The sequence below is a fragment of the Pinus tabuliformis genome, chromosome 3_2 (assembly GCF_031772625.1).
Source record: "Pinus tabuliformis cultivar Carrire ecotype Pingquan chromosome 3_2, CPIR1, whole genome shotgun sequence".
NCBI lineage: Eukaryota > Viridiplantae > Streptophyta > Pinopsida > Pinales > Pinaceae > Pinus > Pinus tabuliformis.
The window spans coordinates 446,501,984-446,521,080 of record NC_142302.1 but is presented as its reverse complement, the minus strand read 5'-3'; the positions used below and the strand labels follow the sequence as shown (position 1 = coordinate 446,521,080).

Below are 19,097 nucleotides of genomic sequence, written 5' to 3'. Positions count from 1 at the left end.
GTCGGTTCATAAACATACGTCGGCTTATATAGATGGCTCACTACTATAAATACCCATGAAGGGTCAGCGCAATTACACCAAGAAGAACTTCACATTCCTCTCTGAAATTCCGCATGAATGTTAGGTGCAGGAGTACGCTATACAGGAGGGACAGATCTCACATAAAGGGAGGAACAGATCTCATGTTTTTATCTCTGAATTTTTCGTGGAGTATAGGTGCAGGGATCCACAATTAAGAAGGAACAAACCTTACATCATCTCTCTGAAATTTTCGCATATATAAGAAGCAGATCCACAATTGTATTAGGGCACCTTGGGGTCTAAGGGTTTGACTGCACCTCAGATGGGTATAAGGTGCAGTCAACCTATGTCTCGGATAGATGGAATGGAAAGAACCGTGGATGGATGGACAGTCGTGGCATAAAAGATGTCTCTACTCTTTTCGAAGGAACAACATTGGCATCCTACAATCTCAGTCTCAGTTTGATGGTGATCCTGAAGGAAGCATCCCTGTAGCATCCTCGATATTATGAACAACAGTGGTTAGGTGGATCTACTCTCTCGGAAGGCTATCTCAGTAGAACCATGTTAATGTCATAGGGTTCCATGATGATGGTGATTCTCGGCATACTTGAGTAAGCACAGTGTTCAGATCTGTGATGTCAAACTGATATATATATATATATATATATATATATATATATCAGTACAATACACCTTTTCGGCAGAAGCAATAGTCATGATAGTTACAATCTCAATGAGATTGATAAGGCTCAGATCATGATGTTACACAAGGCTTGATCTTGTTCTTAAAGTTCATGATATCAAAGAATGTATAGAGATCACCTCGATAGCCATCTCTAGGAGCAGTCATGGTGCAGATGCTATAAAGAAGCAATAATGAAGATCTTAGTAAAGCAGTGGTGCAACAATGAGGATGATCTCAGCAGCGAAAGAAAGGAGGATTGATTTCTTGGTCTTGGAGAGGCAGAGTGTGTGAAGGGTCGTGGTCTTGGTATTCATCAATGGAATTTATATAAGAAGGATTTATGCATGGGTTTTCCTCTCCAAGAGGGAGAGGTTTTGGCCCTAGCAGAGAGCCAAACAATTGTGTTCTTGTCTCTTTTGTTTTGATAGCAATTTGATGTAGCTAACTCACATATATTAATAATGAAGTAACATCAAGCTAAGATAAAAATGTATAAATGTTTCACAAATTGTTATCATGTCAAAGAAGAATCACCTTAACATGCATGCCCTAAGATTCTAAAACACTCCCCGCGTTGATCATCCTCCTGATCTCTTCCTGGCGAAGAGTTGCCCACATCTCCTCCCAACTGGGAAGAGTAGCCCTGCCCAAAATACTTTGGACAAATGTCTCCCATTCCTCGGAGACTGCATTCAGGGCAGTCTTGACCATAAATTCTGGATTCGGTGTAGACCCCACAGAAGTAAGCTGGTCGCGAATCTCCTACAACCTGAGAAGGAATGGATCTATCTGCTCTCCCTTTTGCATCTGATATGACCGCAGTTGATTCTCCAATAGCATCTTCCACTGCACGGAAGAGCCCTGGTATAAGGTGGTCAGGGTGTCCCACATCTCCTTTGCTGTGTTCTTCTCAGCAATATGTGGTATGACATGATCTTTGACCCCGTCTAGGATCATGCACTTCGCCCTTGCCATTGCATCCTCATACTTCTCGTTCTCAGTTGGGTCAACTGGGATAACCACGGTTTTCAAGGCATAGTCCTTGATGCGATGTCGATCCTGGCCTTCCAGATGACAAAGTTGGAAGCCTCGTCCAACCTGTCCTAATCCCTTAGTTCGTTCACTGCCATTTTAGCTCCTCTTTTGGACTCCCTTTGAGTCTCGATTCCCCTCCTAGAAGTCTAGGTCCTGATTTTCCTTTCGGAAATCCTCTGGCCAGCTGTCGAACCGCTCCTCTCTAATCCTCCTTGTAACTGCAACTCGGATCTGGACTCCTTAGCTAGAAATCCGTTGAGGTAGTGACTGCCTCTACCTTGGCTCCGTCTCCTTAGACATTGTTCTGCTTTGATAGAAACAATGTCCCACCAACTCCTCAAATCACAATCTGCCCACAGTGCCCTAATCCCCGACAACTGAAGAAATTGAGCCCTTCAGGCTCTGCACAATCCTAGTAAAGGCTTAATCTGCTCCTCTTGGCCATAGTGTTGATCCTTCCTCGCTGAGAAAGATGACTGGGCACTGTGTAGGTCAGATCTGCCTCTACACAGACCCTCCTCCTGGCTCGAAATGATGATGCAGGCTCTGCGTCACTTCCTCTCTTGCTGCTTCTGCTCTGGAACAACGTTGTCTCTCGGGACAACTGCTTCTACTGCAAATTCTTCAGATGTCTCTTGCAAGCGTCTTCAGTTCTCCTGTGATCTATAATCCTCTGATACCATGTTGAAATTTCTATGTCTGACACATTAGAAATTTTAAATTATGGTATGTTTTTTTCTTAAGAGCAATTTACTTCAAATCTTCTTATTAGCCCAATATCAATTTCCAATATTGCAATCACATCAACATGATAGTAAAATGTAGATAGAACATAAATGTAAACAATAGAAGACAAGCCAAGACAAGAGACACAAGATCTGGCACCAACCAAGGACAAACCCCAATGCGAGGAAACCCTTTGATCAATTCTTCTATATTCTTCAATAATTCAGTAGAGAGAGAGAGATAGTACAATTTCACAATTTTTTTTTTACAACAGCAACAATAGAACCCTAACCAACAAAGTAAAAGCTGGTCAAACAACTCCCAAATGACCTCAAGTCAACCTAGGAGAACTCGACCTCCAACAACAATAGTAAGCAACCCAAAACGGTCAACGAAAGGTGGTCAAACAGCAGTCAAAGGATCTGCACTGCGGTCAGCCCTAACCAGTCAACGCTAGTCAAATTTGTGGTCAAACAAGTCAATGCTTGGCTGCCCAGCAATGCGGCTAGCCTAGGAGAGGCTACCCAACCCAAAACGCTGTCAAACTTCCTCTTCGCTGGTCAACGCAGTCAAATGTAGCCCTGCTTCTCCATGGTCAACCCTAGGTCAACGCTGCCCTAAAAACAGACCTGCGTCCTTCCTTCTCCCACGTGTGAGTGTCTTCCTCCTCCTATGCATACCCAAATAGACTAGGAGAGAGAGGAATGAGATGGTGAGATGAGTGTCATAATGCCTCAAGGTCTCCTCCTTTTATATGCCATGTTGAGGATAAACTGGGGGTGAGAAACACTGTTTTACTTGCTGGTCGACCTTGACAAATTGTCAAGAAATACAAATAAATTCATATCTCCATGAATACATGTCAGAATCGGATGATCGTTAGATCAATCCTACACCTCTTGATGAGAGGAATCCAGGAAAAATATCAGCTGCCATAAATGAGGCGACCCACATGGAGTTTGTCCCTAGTTGCCAATTTTAACAGAAATCCCTACTGTATTATCTGGTTTATTATCTCCTACTTGTTCTTTCCATTAACAAGTTATTTATAAATATAAATACCGAAATAAACACAAATGCAGCCTTAACACATATACAGTTCAACAGCTGAAATAACTGAGACAATCACATAAGGGACACCGTTATTTTTGGACAAACATCCCCATAAAAGCCCAATGCAGGAAAACTGGTGCAATAGATATGAGGGTTTTATTATTATGCAGTTTATGAATACAACTAGGGTGCCAGAAATGGCTCACCCTTCAGAGAATTTCCTTGGCAGAAGTACCTCTCCTCGGAGACAACTATTCCGGCTGATCAACAACCAGATGACTGATCCCACAGCAACTTCGACAGTTCCTTAGCTGGATAACGAAAGCTGATCCAAGATCTCTCTGGAACTGTGTGACTCTCTAGGGACTGCGTCACCCTTTTCTGCTCTGTGTCCACTGTATGCCTCTCAACTCCCAGTCTACCCCACGAAAATCCCTTAGCGTTGCCTCTTCAACCCAGCGTAAGCTTTGCTAGCCTCTGCGCAGCCTCTTACTGCCTCTGCGTCAGCCTATTGGTCCTCTGCGTCTTCTGCGCTGGCCCTAGCTGCCTCTCCGTCAGCCTTCCAAGGCTTTGCGCGGTCTCTTCAGCACTTTCTTTGCCTCTCTGATATGTATTCTCGGCCTTTTGTCGAACTACCCCTCGCTGCAACAGATCACTAACTCGATTTCTCAGCAAACCTTGCCCCAAAAAATCGAATTCTTGATCAACCTGGTGTATCTCCAACTGATCCTCAAGTCTCCTCTTATACTTTTCCTGTTGACGATTCAACGGCCAAGATTAAGTCCCTAATCAACGACTAAGATTAGATTTGGCTTGATCCTCGTGATTTAGAACTTTCTCACCCATATTATATTAATACACATTAATATTTTAATTTTCCTACGTTTAGACTTAGGGTCTCATTAAAAATATTAATTATTTTAATATCTCTCCATCCGGGCAGAATTTACCCAAACGATTTCTGGGTCTTGGAGATCGTATGTGCCTTAGCCTCTCCACCAATTTTCATGGCTAGAGCACATCCGATGCTACCAAAAATCAACAACTTCTTCAGTGTAGCATTAATAATAAAGTGATCTTCTTGCTTGAAGGGAGCTTGGGATTCAATCCCATGGTATCCCCCTCCTTATTTAAAAGGGAGGATCTCTTACCTTAGCTTTTCTTTGCTTTAGCTTTAGATCTGATTACTAACCTCTTTTCCTTTCTTTTCTCTAGCTAGTTGGTTTTCATTGTCATTTTCTCTTGTCTCTAATCTCATTTGCATAGTAGATTGGTAGTAGTTTTTCTAATCATTGTTAGCAATCTCATTTGCGATTTTCTATTGTGCTTTGACACATAAACCTCACTTGTTTTAATTGCCATAATAGCATAAGTGGAGAACATCTTAACAAGCACTATAACTAAAGGCATTTGAGATATTGTTTCTAACATCTGATCTAATTGCATCACTTCTATTGTTTCATTGACTAATATTCTATTTGCTTCATTTAATCATTGTTGTAATCTAATCATCTTGTGTTTTAAGTAAATATTGATTATAAGTGGATTGGCTTTTGCTTCCTAGAATCATCTTCTTGTAATTGGATCTCATTGAAGCATTTGCATTTGCACCTTAGATCTAAATTTGCATTCATAAAATTCTCCTCCAGGCATAAGCTTGTTCTATAGAAATATAGGACAACCTTTTTCATATCCAATTTGAGAAGCTTGACCCTAAGACAATGGTTAAAACGAGTGACCTTGCAGTTCTCTTGCGGTCAAGCCCTAGTAGGAACAGAGGCACTTGGCTTGCTAGAAGTCCTGGGTAGGTATCAACAATGAGGCCTTAGCCTCCTTCCCCAGCGCTTCTCCCAACAACCTTGTTCTAAGACTTGCTTCGGTAATTGAGAAGGCATTCACCTTAGAATAGGCATATACCTAAAATTAACCAAGATCTTGCATCACACATAGGTAGATCTTGCATTTATTATTTTTTCATTTCAATTGATGCTTGCATTTGGGATTGTGAGCTCATTTCATACTTGCAAATCTTACATTGTTGCACTTGTCATTTTCAAGTTTATTGTCTTTTGAATATCATCTTTACTTGAAGTACAAATCTTGTTTATATTGCAAACTTATCTCTTATTGCTCATATATCCAATTGTTTTAATCTCTTGATCTCTTGTACTAACCTTGTCTGGCAGCATTGCTTATCTTATAATGTGAGATATAATTTCGAGCATTGTTACTAAGGCACTGGTCTCTCACTCTTCATCATTCTAAGTGTCTCATTGATCTAATTGAATCTATTTTTATAACTTACATTGCTCATTAATAATCACACTTGCCAATTAACTTTAAATCAAGTTATCTAGAGAAGTAATTGTCTTGCCCTTAGTCTCCTAGAACTTGTTGTTCCAACAAGTTTTCCTCTTTCATTTATCTTTAGGGACTACCCCCCATAGCTTGTCTAAGAGAGAGCTTAAACGGAGTGAGTAGGGAATAGGTGACAGCCCCTACTCTGAGCATTGTGCCTTAGGTGTACACTTTGGGCGACAACAGGTCCATAACCCCTCTTGGGGAGAGTGCCCTACCTCTTGAGTTGTGTATAAATGCACACTCAATAGTCATTTGTAAAAGTCATTTTGTGATCTGTTTTGATCATTCTTCAACTGATGGGCATCATTCTTTATAATAAGGTGATTTTGGCCCAAGAGAAACTACATCTTTGGCATTCTCTGTTGTTCATGGGTTAATTTCGCTCTTATGCTTGGTGGTTCTCTCTTTATTGTTCTTATGATCAGCTCTAGCACTGCTGTTTTGGCTGTTACTGCAGATTTCACTCTCTAGTGCACTTGTGCTATGGTGTCTTTTGTGTTTCCCTAGTCCTTTTATTTTCTCCATTTCAAACAGATAAATTCTAGGGTTTCTGGTAGTTCCATTGTATCCTTGTCTCTCACTTATAGATCTCAACAATTTTGAGGCAAACCAGTTCTGGTTCAATGAGAACTGGCTACTACTATTGTAGTTTGTACCAGTTCAAAACTGGTATATCAAAAGGAATACAATTATGGTATAATGGATGTAAGAGCCTAATTTTATATACTTGCAGTTTATGACATCTGTTACAAAAATTCTACCTAGTAAGTATGGCTATCTAGTAACAGCTGAAATATGTCATTAACTGTTGTCAAGTAATAATTTAATGGAAATGAGTATATAAAATGCAAGCATTTTGAAAAGGATTGAAGGGAAGTCACTTTTTCATGCAAAAGTTTGATGCAACTTTGTATTACATTCATATATTTATGCAATCTGTAATCTCAAGGACATGCTCTCATAGGACACTTTAAATGAGCTAAAGTTTGGCAGAAAGGAATTTGGAAGGCCATGCATGAGTGTTGGGAATATATAGCTGAAATTTTTTCTTTATGTTGATCCACTTGCTATTTCTAATTAACATCATGAGAATATGTTTCTTTTTTTTTCTGTGGTGAGTGATGCAAAATGATTTTACACTCATTTCAGGGTACTGGTGACCTGATGACAGCACTTCTTCTAGGTTGGAGTGAAGTACGTAACAGTGTTTTTCTATATCCAAATTATTTAAAACCTCCTCCTGGAACTTGTGAAATTCATTCATTAAAATTGGCATTTGCAAGCTGCTATGGTAGAGCAACACTGTTTAACATTGATTTACTCTTGCTTTATCAGAAATATCCTGATGAGCTTTGGAAAGCAGCAGAGTTGGCAGTAGCAAGTTTGCAGGTATTGTTTATTCTTCTGGTGATATTTTCAGCTATTTTTCATCACTGTTTTTTCTTGGTCTCTGTAAGCCATAATTTATATTCTTTTGATTAACAGACTCGTGTCTGTGTGATGGAGTCCCTGAAACTTTTACCTGTATTTTATTTCTTGGGTATTTCCTTGAAGCTTAGTGTCATTTTGTTAGCTAACTTCGTCACATTGCCCCAATCAAAACCTAAAAGTACTCTTAGGCTACTTTTATTTGGTGAGGATTTATTATGGTTTGATAGGCCTTTGCTCTTTGTCTATGTTTAAAATTGAAAAAAAGATGGGTTATAACTTATGCCTATGTTTAACCTGCAACCAGATATTAGAAATCATTTTCCTGTCACAAAAACTGTTACTTTGTTAGAACCTATTACACTAATAGTGTTTTTTAGGAGTTTTCTTATTTTTCAAATATGTCGAGGACAGAGTCTAAATGAAAATAGCTTTATTTTCCAAATGGCTGAAATGGTATTATTTGTTGTTTGGTTGGCCTACGGAAGTAAACATCTATTACAAGTTAGCTTAAGTATAGTTGTGTTGAAGGGATTGTACCTCCTAGAAATGGATTGAATATATTATACTTAAAGCTCAATCTGGCTGTAGCAAAACATTGTATGACATTATTTATTAGCAAACTGACGATTCCTAACAGTAAGGCCAAGTCAATGTTAGTTTATTATCCAGTTTGTTTAGTTAGTTATGGCCAGTTCTTTATGGTCAAGATTTCCTTCTACAGAGTCCAGACGTGGAGACACCACCCAAATGTGATTAGTTTTGCAACTATGATCCCTAGCTGACTGCAGTGCAAGGTTAAAACTGTTGAAATTTGGGCAGCTTCAGGACGAATTTCCTCTGAGGGAAACCCTAAGCCCCAAGGAAAGTCCATCGAGCATCAAGAAGAATTTATAATGGTCAAAGAAGAATTCAAATAAATAAAAGACTATTATTATCATTTTTTGTATCTAGAGGAATCAGTAACCATGGCGGTTTTCGTGCTCGTGTGACATGGAGCCGATACCCACCGGCTGCCAATATAACCCCCAGGTGCAACCGCCCACCCCCCAAGAACGAAGCACAGGTAAAGCGATGATTGAACTTGTGACCTGCGCAGCGGCACGAATGCCTTAGCAAAACATTCGCTGGTGACCAGACCAAACCCCTGGGGGCAGAAATATTATTATCATTATTGGGCAAGCAATTTAAAATTATGTGAAAATATATTGAAATGGAAAATTGAATTTAAATCTTCCCTCCAATGCCAAAGTCGGCCTGTCAAGTAAAGGCCCTTCTCTGCATTATATAAATAAAGACTTTATTGATCAAAATAATACATAACCATGTGATTAGCATCAAAATCTTTGAGGCTTGATCACATAATGTCTGCGGCACATATTTTTCTTATGGTTCGAATTATTGGTTCATTGACTTTCTTCCAGAACTCACATTGGTTCGTTGGCAATATTTTGGAATTGGGCATAGTTCGTCAACAAACTTCTATAGCTCGCACCGCAACCTTGTGGCTCTATTACCTTTGCTGTGGCTCATTACAGAAGTTTTGTGGTTTGATACAATTATACCATAGGTTGTTTTTCTTCACTGTGAGTCATATGTCATTGTTGTGGATTGTATCTCATTGTCATGGTTCGTATTTCATCGCTATGGGTCATATCTCTTTACTGTGAGTCGTATTTCTTCACTGTGGGTCATACCTCTTCACAATGAGTCGTATCTTATCGCTGTGGGTCATATCTCTTCATTGTGAGTTGTATCTCACCACTGTGGATTGTATCTTATTACTATGGTTTGTATCTCATCTCTGTGGTATTGTGATGGCTTGCATAATTTGCACATATATGGTTCAGAATATCATTATGATAACCTTAATATGAGACAGTAACTTTATATAATGGTAAGACAATAGTCTATGCAACTATGACTAGAACATATTTGATGGTGACGTAGAAATACAGTGCGGTCTTGGATATGGCAGTAAAACTTGATATATATGTGACATTGTTTATATAACTTGGCATAAGGTTATTCATCACAATACAGTGAAGGAAGCGACCCTAATACATCTAACCAGTTAGGGTTTTGCTAACATACCTTAATCAGTGTCTTTGCTCTTATATGAAGGTAGTGAGATTTGTGATGACAGTCTTGCTTATGATACAGTGATAACAATCTTGTTTATGATACAATGATGACAATATTTCTTATGATGCGGTGATGACAGTCTTGCTCATGATATAATGATCTATATGTATGGCAGTGCCTCTATAACAGTGTTGTGTACACTGTACACAGTGAAAGCAACCCTTGATATGTTAGTAGCTCGGATGTGTAACTGTAATCTTCATGGCAGTGACCTTATTGACAATATGACAGTAGTAATAGTCACAGTATGGCTTGGATAGTATCTTTGATATATACCCTAGATGACAGTATGTGAAAAAAATGTACATGGCAAAGACCCTTGGTGTATTAGTGACTTAGTATGCAAGATACAATGATCTGCTCTTGTGAGAAATGATGACAGTGCTCTTACTCCATGAAGAATGATAATAGTGAACAATGTTGATGCTTCTTATAATGTCACTCTCGACAGTGATGTGATAGCAACTTATTTCATTTAGTTCACAAATGAAGTTGTGAACTGTCTTGGGTTGGCCCTGGGAGACCTGATGTAATTGATGGATCTTGTTATGGATGTACTTTGTATCTCAGCTGAACAATTGATGAATATTTAATAGAAGAAGAATTTGGATGGTTTTTCCCCCTTGTGGGGTTTTACCTTGGTCTCTGACCAAAATCTCGGTGTCCCCTTTGTGCATGCTTTTCTTCTATTGTTCCTTTATGTTCCGCCGCAGTATTGATGTTATTGTTCTTTCTACATAATTGCTAATACTGTTAAGATGTTATGGGGCGAATGCAATAAGTAAATGATCAAGAAATTTGTAAATGCAATTATCTAAAGCAAAGAACAATCTAGGCCTAAGAAAATTAGCATGGTATTAGAGTTGCGCTGAAGAAAAGTCATTGAAGATCACCCCCATGAAGACACCGATGATGAATCAAGCAGTGTGAAAGGAATGAAGATGACAAAGACCTAAAAGAAGCTAGGGTTTGAAGGAAACCCTAGGGAGTCCTTTTGTTCATACAAGCTAGGGTTTGGGAGAAGCCCTCGAAGTGGCCTTCATATGAACAAGGCCTGGTATGATTCAAAATTGATATTGATATGATATGCCATTCTGTTTTTCAAATTCAGAGAAACACTAGGTGAAGGGTATGCTGCAGTGGTCATCGTATACATTGATGATTGGTCTTGGTTACCAATGAGAAAAGATAAATGATACAGGTGGTATTCATGAGGATGCATCCCTTTTGAAGATGACATTAATATATGGTTGATGAACTACGGTGACTCAAGGAGACAGTATCAAGAGGGAGCAAATAGCTTCCTACAATTCCCATTAAAGATAAGTATATTCAAGGTTTATGATACTTTGTTTATGACACTACTCTTGATTAGATTTGTCATTGTTAGACTATTGATTCTTCCTACATGAATATTTTTTTTGTTTCACCAGCTTCGTGGATGAGGATGTGATCCATCTTAAGGATCATTAAGATGCAGAGTGTAGGAAGAGCAAGCTCCTAGAGGGAGCTGGTGTAGAAAATCTCAGAGGGAGCTGGAGCAGGATAATGAACAAGCCACTCAGGTTTCTAGAGAAGAAAGACAGTCTTGTCTCATCACCAGGTACACTTTCATTATGATTATTTACTTCGCTATTATTGCTCTTGCCCTTCTTCTATGGTCACAGGTACATCTAATGAATGTGAGGATCAAGCCCTCTATATCAAAGATTGAGGATGATGTAGAGCCATCCCATGACTTATGAAATGGACAAGAGCTCAAGACCTCAGAGGAAGGATTGTAGTCTCACTGGTTGATTGAAGAAGCTTCCTATTCAGAGGGAGTAGATTGAGGGCAATAGTATGATATGATACTAAAAACGATATGTCCTTCATGAAAGGACTATCCTTGATGTCTAAGATGTAGCAATATCTGATGCCTTTGCGATATGGTTCAAACCATGATAATAAATATGCTCTTAAGAGAAATAAGGCTATCCTAGCTTCTGTTGTCTGATGCCTTAGATATATGTAAAGTGAGCTTCCCCTATGATGTACTTGCAGAACTTTGAGGTGCGTAAGTAATGGACTCATGATTGCAGATTGAAGAAAGCCGCACTTAGTCTCTAGCAGGATCCTTGGGCTTGGCAGGCTGGAAGGATGAACAATTGATGTGACCCTTGATCTCTCTTATTGAAGGTATGCATTTGATATTTGGTTCTGTAAGCTAACAAATTATTTTTGACAGGATTAAGACTATTTCAACATTTCGTGCTTGAAAAGGTCAACTTCCTTCCTTGTCTTGTCAGGGTCATGGTCACCATCTTTTGCTTGCTTCTTGAGCTCCTCATTTTCCTTTTTCAAACCACTTATCTCTTCTAGGGCAGCTACAAGTTTTTCCTTGAGATCTTTGAGGTTTTCTTCATGTTCTTCATCTTTTAGGTCTTCCTTGCTCTTGGTGTCTTCAACTTTGCTTTCGGCTATCTTTTCTAGTTCTGGATCATCCTTGTGCTCTTGGCTTTCATCATTTGAGGTTATGAGCAAATGTCCTTTTGAATGAAGATCTTGAAGATTTTCCCAAAGCTCTTTTGCTGATGAATATTTCTCTATTTTGGCCTTTATAGGATTTGGAAGGCCACTCAAGATTGCCTTAATTGCTCTTGCATTAAATTCCTTGGACTCATCTTCCATTGTGCTTCTAGTAATCACTGATTCCCAAACTTCAAAACCTTGAGCCATCAAAAAGAATTTCATTCTACCCTTCCATACTTCAAAATTTGTTCCATTCAACATAGGGGCTTTGTCAACCTGGTTTTCATCTAAATTCTTGATTGAGGAAGAGATATCTTCAGATGATTTGGAGCCTTTCTTCCTTGATCTTTCCATTTGTGTTCTAAGGATCTACCTTCCAGCTATTACGCTGAAACTGAAGTTACTTGCTCTGATACCACTTGTCAGGAATCACGATTGTCGTTAGACCAAAACCCGCAAGTATTAGTCAACGATCACATCGCCAGAGATGAGGATCCATGAGAGGCGGTTAGTACATGTCGTGAAACACGCAGTGAGCGTTGGTTTATGCATTGTCTGACATGTAGATCCTGTATGCCTTTTGAGGTTTCACTATACCCAATGAGAAACCCCTTCTCTGTAGTCTGATCCAATTTGGTACGCTTTTCATCTAGCACTTGGCAATATGCAACGTTGCCAAAGATCCTGAAGTGACTAACTTCTGGCTTCTTCCCTGTGAAGACTCCTTCTGGCGTTTTCTTCCCCAATGCTCTATGAGGAGTCCTGTTCTGAATATACACTGTCGTGTTACATGCCTCTGCCCATAAAAACTTGGGCAAATCTTGGTCATACAACATAGCTTTTGCAGCCCCAACTATGGTTCTGTTTTTCCGCTCTGCTACCCCATTCTGCTATGGATTATATGGAGTTGTCCATTCTCTTCTGATGCCTTCCTTCGCGCAAAAATATGTGAAGTCTTTATCAATATATTCTCCACCATTATTTGAGCGAAGCACCTTGATCTTCTTCCTTGTTGCATTCTCCACAAGAGCCTTAAACTCTCTGAAACGATCGAAGACCTCATCTTTGGTCTTCAAGAAGTAGATCCAGGTTTTCTTGGAATGGTCATCAATAAAGGTGACGAAGTATTCGGCACCACTGAGAGCTCTAGTGGACATCGGGCCACAAATATCTGAATGTATAAGTCCTAACACACCATCTACTTTGTTGTCACTTCTTGGGAATGCTTCCTTAGCATACTTCCCAAGTACGTATCCTCTGCACACATCATCGTTTCTCTGAGCAGCTTGTGTGCCCCATGGTGTATATGTCCTATTCTTCTATGCCATAACTCATTCAGTTCCTTCCCACTACTACTGTCATTGCCTATTAGTGCCATTGGAGAATCGAGTTGCTGTGAAAATTCGGAATCCCAAATCACTATTGCAGCAATTGATTATATTTCTCCTACTGAATCAAGTTATTTACAATATTATACGGTAAACATCGAAATAAATACAACTGCGGTCTTCACAAATTAAATAAAGAGTTGAGCAAGAAAGAAATAACACACACAAGTGACACCATTGTTTTTGGACAAATGTCCCTGGAAAAACCCAATGCGGGAAAACCGGTGCAGTAGCTGAGGGTTTGTATTATTATGCAGTAATTTTTTAGTACAATTCTTCGGATGCCCAAAATGGCAATCCTATACAGAGATCTAATTGGACAAAAAGATAGTGAGATGATCTCACCCTGTCACTGGGAAATTTGGCATTGATGTGTGCTGGAGATGAGCCTTTGTGTTGTCTCTGCATAGTATCGCATAACACCCACGCAGTTACTGCGTCACTGCTGTTGGGACTGCATTGCACCTCTTCTCAATCCTTTGCTTGCTGGAAACTTTGGCCCTCTTGGCCTCCCGGTCTCACACCTCGGCTCCAACACTAGATCCTGATTGTTCCCTAGCAGAAACACAGACTCCCTCTAAAGCTTTGCACTACCACAACGTAGCTCTATGTTTCCTCTGCGTGGCCCAGTGCTACCTCTCCGAACTACTCTCTGCCCTTTCTGCCTTGCACTCTCTAAATCAGGAAAACTTCGTCCGGAAAATTTTCCCTGCCCCTCACTGCAAGAAATCTCCTCAATCACCTTCTTCGGCAACTGTTGCGCTGCTCTCTTGAGAAAATCGATCTTTGATCTCTCACCCGATGTATTTTCCAAATGCCCATCAAGCCTCTTCTTATAATCGTCTCATTGATCAATCAACGGCCTAGATTAGATTCTAATTAATGGCGCAAATCATTTTGGCTTGATCCTCGTCTTCTTCTAGAAGTTTCACCCCCAGTTTAATTAATACCCTTTAATTATTTTAATTTCCTAAGTTTAGACTTAGGCATCCATTAAAAATAATTAATTATTTTAATAAAACTATCTCTAAGTGGAATTTCCAAAACAACTTCTGGGTATTCTGGAATACATGTGTCCTAGCCTCCCTACAAATTTTGAGACTTAGAGCACATCCAATGCTACCATAAATCAACACTCCCTATTAGCGAGGAATGTGCTCTTGTAATGCAACCTGCTGGAGCATCACCCTAACTCTGTAACATCTCTCTCTGCGCTGTTGATGTTTGACATCACTTCCCACCAACCACTGCACAAATGTTGCATCTGTGTTGCTGCTAACTCTGGATGCTGCTGCCAACTGTATCTGCACTGCAACTCTGCTCCAACCATTGTTGTTGTAACTGCAACAACTGCAATGAAAAATATTGAACAGGTGTTCAACATGATGCTTCTGTTGTTGGAGTTCTGGTTGCTGCTAGTCTCTGCACTGACCCTCTGAAGCCTCTGCATTGCTGCTGACTCTGCATTGTGCCAACTGCACTGCTGCCAACTCTGCTCTGCGCTGCTCAATCTCTGGCGCTCCTAGCCAATGCAAATTTCACTCCGGCACTCCTCTACACCAACTGACACTAGTCCATCCTGCTACTTCTGATATGGGCTCCCGTAGCAAGGTATTGATCCAAGAGGTGAACTTCTCAAGGACCCTGCCCATCTGCAGTTCTTTAGACTACAGTGTTTGGGCAATCATGGCAAACTCTTCCTCCTCGATCTTAGCGGTTGCAGCCTGCAGATCATGTATCTCATCCTTGCCCTTCTTCTTGAGAGGACACTATGTAGCATAGTGACCAAATTCACCACACCGGAAACATTTGATCTTTGAGACGTCCTTCTTCTGCCTTCGCTACTCCTGCTGCCCCTTTGATGCAAGGGTTGCATTCTCTTCCTCCTCCTTGGGCTTCGTCCCACTGTTGCTGCTACTATCAAGTTTGCACTTGACTAAGTCTCGCCTCATCTCTTCCTGCTGAAGAGTGACCCACATCCCTTCCCAATCCGACAATCTCTCTCTGCCCAGGATACTCTGGACAAACACTTGCCATTCTCCTGAGACTAAATTCAGGGCCAACCTCCTCATCTTGGTGGGTTGAGGCAATGATCCTACAGCTACCAACTGATCTCGAACTTCCTGAAGCTTCGATAGGAATGGATCAATGCGTTCCCCCTTTTGCATCCTCGTGGATCTCATTTTCTCCTCCAAGTACAACTTCCGCTACTCGGAAGATCCCTGATACAACATAGCCAAGGCATCCCACATCTCCTTGGCAGTCCCTTTGCTAGCAATGTGACATACAACATGATCCCTTACTCCATCGAGAATCAACCGCTTGGCCTTCGCCACTTTTGCCTTGTACTTCTTGAGTGTATCCGCATCTATGGGTTAAGCTACCACACTATCGACATAGGCTTTGAGATTATGCTCATCCAGAAGGCAGGAGATCCTACCATTCCAGATCACATAGTTGGATGCTTCTTCTAACCGCTCCTGATCTCTCAGCCCATTAGCTGATATTTCTGCCAACAAAATGTCAAACTGCCTCCTCTCTCCTATGCAATGTTGTTAGGCTGACTTACGCACTCCCTGCTGAAGTTAGTAGATCTGCTCCTCTCTACTGTTTCTCAGTAATTGAGAAATCGAATTCCCTGGCTAGAAATTCTCCGAGGAAGAAATTCCCTCAAAAAGTGTCTCCTTCCTTCTTCTAGCGTTTTTCTACCCTAGCAACTGCTGCAAAAAACTGCATCTCACCTTAAGGCCGCTCTGTGCTGAAGCTTCTGCTGTGATGCTCCCTTTGCCGCTGGAAAATCTCGATCTGGAATCTTACCTCTCTATCAACTCACTCAGATAGAGATCTTCCTTTAGAATCTTGCCCTCCTGGCCTAGACTGTGCAATCCCTCTAGGATTCAATCTGCTGCCTATGTAGCACTTTGATCTCCCTCCTTTTCTTCAACGTTGGGCTCTTCCGGTTTGCTCTCTTGCTTCACCTGCGCTCTGATACCATGTGAAAATTTGGAATCCCCGAATCACTATAGCAACAATTGATTATATTTCTCCTGCTGAATCAAGTTATTTACAATGTTATACGGTAAACATCGAAATAAATACAAATGTAACCTTCACAACTTAAATAATATGCTGAAACAAGAACTAAGCAAGAAAGAAATAACACACACACAAGTGACACCATTGTTTTTGGAAAAATGTCCCCAGAAAAACACAATGCGGGAAAACCAGTGCAGCAGTTAAGTGTTTGTATTGTTATGCAGTAATTTCTGAGTTTCTTGCTCATTCCATAGGTCTAGGAAAGTCAAAGAGTCAAAATAATGTTGAAGAGCTCTTCTTGAGCATATATGTAATGTATATGAGTATACCTATTAACTAGATTAGCCCTCCGAAACCAAGCACAATCCTCCAAGTCAAGCACAAAGAAGTCTGCTTGCAAAATGATGAAGAGAACTATTAAGTCGGCCTCAAAATGAATATTAACATCAAGTCGGCTCACATATGGAGACACATCTTTTCGGTAGACATATCGACTCAAATACAGGGGCAAACCACTAAATATACTCGGTCAAGGTCTGCGCAAAAAAGAAAGAACAAGAATCTCAGACTTGTATGAAATTTTCGAATGTATGGTACAAAACTTCAAATGGCACAGTAAGACAAGAAAACTCGGTCTAGTCTCTGTTATCTCAGATGGGTGCAGGAAAGATCTCGGACAAGGTATAGTGATACAAGACCTCATATGGAGAAGGATACCTGTGGTTTTCGGATAAGGATCTCAGATGAAATCTCGGTCTCCTTGAAGTTTTGAAGAACTCTGTCTCAACATATCTAACATGTTAAAATTGGCAACTAGGGCCAAACTCCATGTGGGTCATCTTATTTATGGCAACTGATTTTTCTTAGATCCCTCTCATCAAGAGGTGTAGGATTGATCTAAAGATCATCTGATTCCGATAAGTATTCATGGAGTTATGAATTTATTTATGTTATAAGACAATTCATCAAGGTCGGCCAACAACCAAATAAACCCCACTTGTGCTCAACATTTTAGTATAAAAAGAGATGACTTGATAGTCATTTAGACACACACTTCACTCTTGATTTCTCTCCACTTGTTTTGGGTTTTAGTGGCAAGAGAAATCTAAGAGGATGAATCCCTAATCGCAGGTCAAGAAGGATGCCCTAGCCATACGCTATCCAGAGAAAGGTCTAAAATGCAGACATGAAGATTATAATGATGCCCTAGCCATACACTATCCAAAGAAAGGTCTAAAACACAGACATGAAGATTATAATGATGCCCTAGCCATATGTTGTCCAGAGAAAGGTCTAAAACGCAGACATGAAGATTATAATGATGCCCTAGCCATAACAATCAGATGTAGAAGTCGAAGAAATTTGAAGCCAAGAAGGCAAGCTTCATACCATTACATCAAGGATCTCATCTGGAGGAAGCATCAATGCATCTGCTTCAACCATCATCAAAGCAATCAAGGTGAAGATTTCATCTTCACATGACAAGTAAGTATCTTTTCAATTTATATATTTGGTTAAATGACTTCATGATTGCAAGGACATCTATAGGTTGGATGGGTCAACAAGATTCCTTGCATAAAGGAGGATAGACATAGTCCTCTAAGTAGTTGAAGTCATTAAACATATCAATAGGTCTCCTCTGAATTTATGGAAAGGGATGCTTATGAAAGATCCCCTCACATAGCAATATTGGAGACATCAAAGTGATGTAGGTGATAAACTCATTCTCTAAAGATGCAATGAAGAAGGTCAAATGGAATCTATTCTTCATGGAAGTAAAAAGGGTATCAAGGGATGTAGGATATCTTCATAAGATCCCATCTACAAGATCTAGGAAGGAAGATAATCATCATCGTTCTAACTGATAGGCAAGGTAACAAATGTCCATGAACAAGAAGGTTACCTCATTCAACAACTTGTGGTCTCTATGCTAGATAGAGAAAGACAAGTTGATGACAAAAATATTGAAGGTTAAAAGAACTCAACCATGTGCAGAAAGGAAAGGTAAGGCGGGTCCTCAAGCAAAGACAAAAATAAGTATAGTTAAGATTCAATGCTATAGAAAGATTTTGAAAGCTCATATCACTGAAAGATGGACGAAGTTGAAGAAAAGGGCGAAGGAAAGAGGGAGTAACAAATCTCTTTTGAGTAAGATAGTATCCCTCACAAAAGGGTTCTATCATAAGCTCCTAAATCTTGTGTTATAAGATATGACAATGATAATAAGATGCATCATGGCATCATGGAAGCATTAGAAACAAGAGCTCGTAACATCACCATAGGGATCATGAAAGACAAAATCCATGGGAGACAACATGTAGGATATAGAGCTCTTGGGAACCTCAGTGGACATTGAAGGAAAATAAGGAGTCATCTAAGGCTCATCATACATCAAGTCAAAAATGAAACATCTGCCAATTGGGGATATACAAGATCCTCAAAATTCTATGATGGAATCCTCATCATAGGGTTCACTAATCTAGAGAGGAAGCAAGTGTTTCAACAAGAACTTCAACTTATGGAATCCATGAGATGATGATGTGATGACATGAAGCAGATCAAGGGATTGAATATATTTTCAATCAAGGAAGCTGCTAAAAGAAGCCTTGATGACTTGAAGGTAAAATAAGGTATGTATGCATGTATTTAATATTATAATATCATGTCGTATGGTTGCAGGTAAAATGGATCATCACTTCTATCTT

The 19,097-nt window shown here is 40.0% G+C and overlaps 1 protein-coding gene across 4 annotated transcripts in view; it reads left to right on the top strand.

Moving 5' to 3' along the window:
- The window catches only part of SOS4 (pfkB-like carbohydrate kinase family protein), a 313,487-nt gene that overhangs the window by 239,624 nt on the left and 54,766 nt on the right, over positions 1–19,097 (top strand). For all 4 annotated transcript variants that reach the window (XM_089416508.1, XM_089416505.1, XM_089416506.1 and 1 more), the window contains 2 exons: positions 7,034–7,078; positions 7,220–7,273. In XM_089416508.1, coding sequence (XP_089272634.1) covers positions 7,034–7,078; positions 7,220–7,273 — 99 coding nt within the window. The remainder of the gene's footprint in view (positions 1–7,033; positions 7,079–7,219; positions 7,274–19,097) is intronic.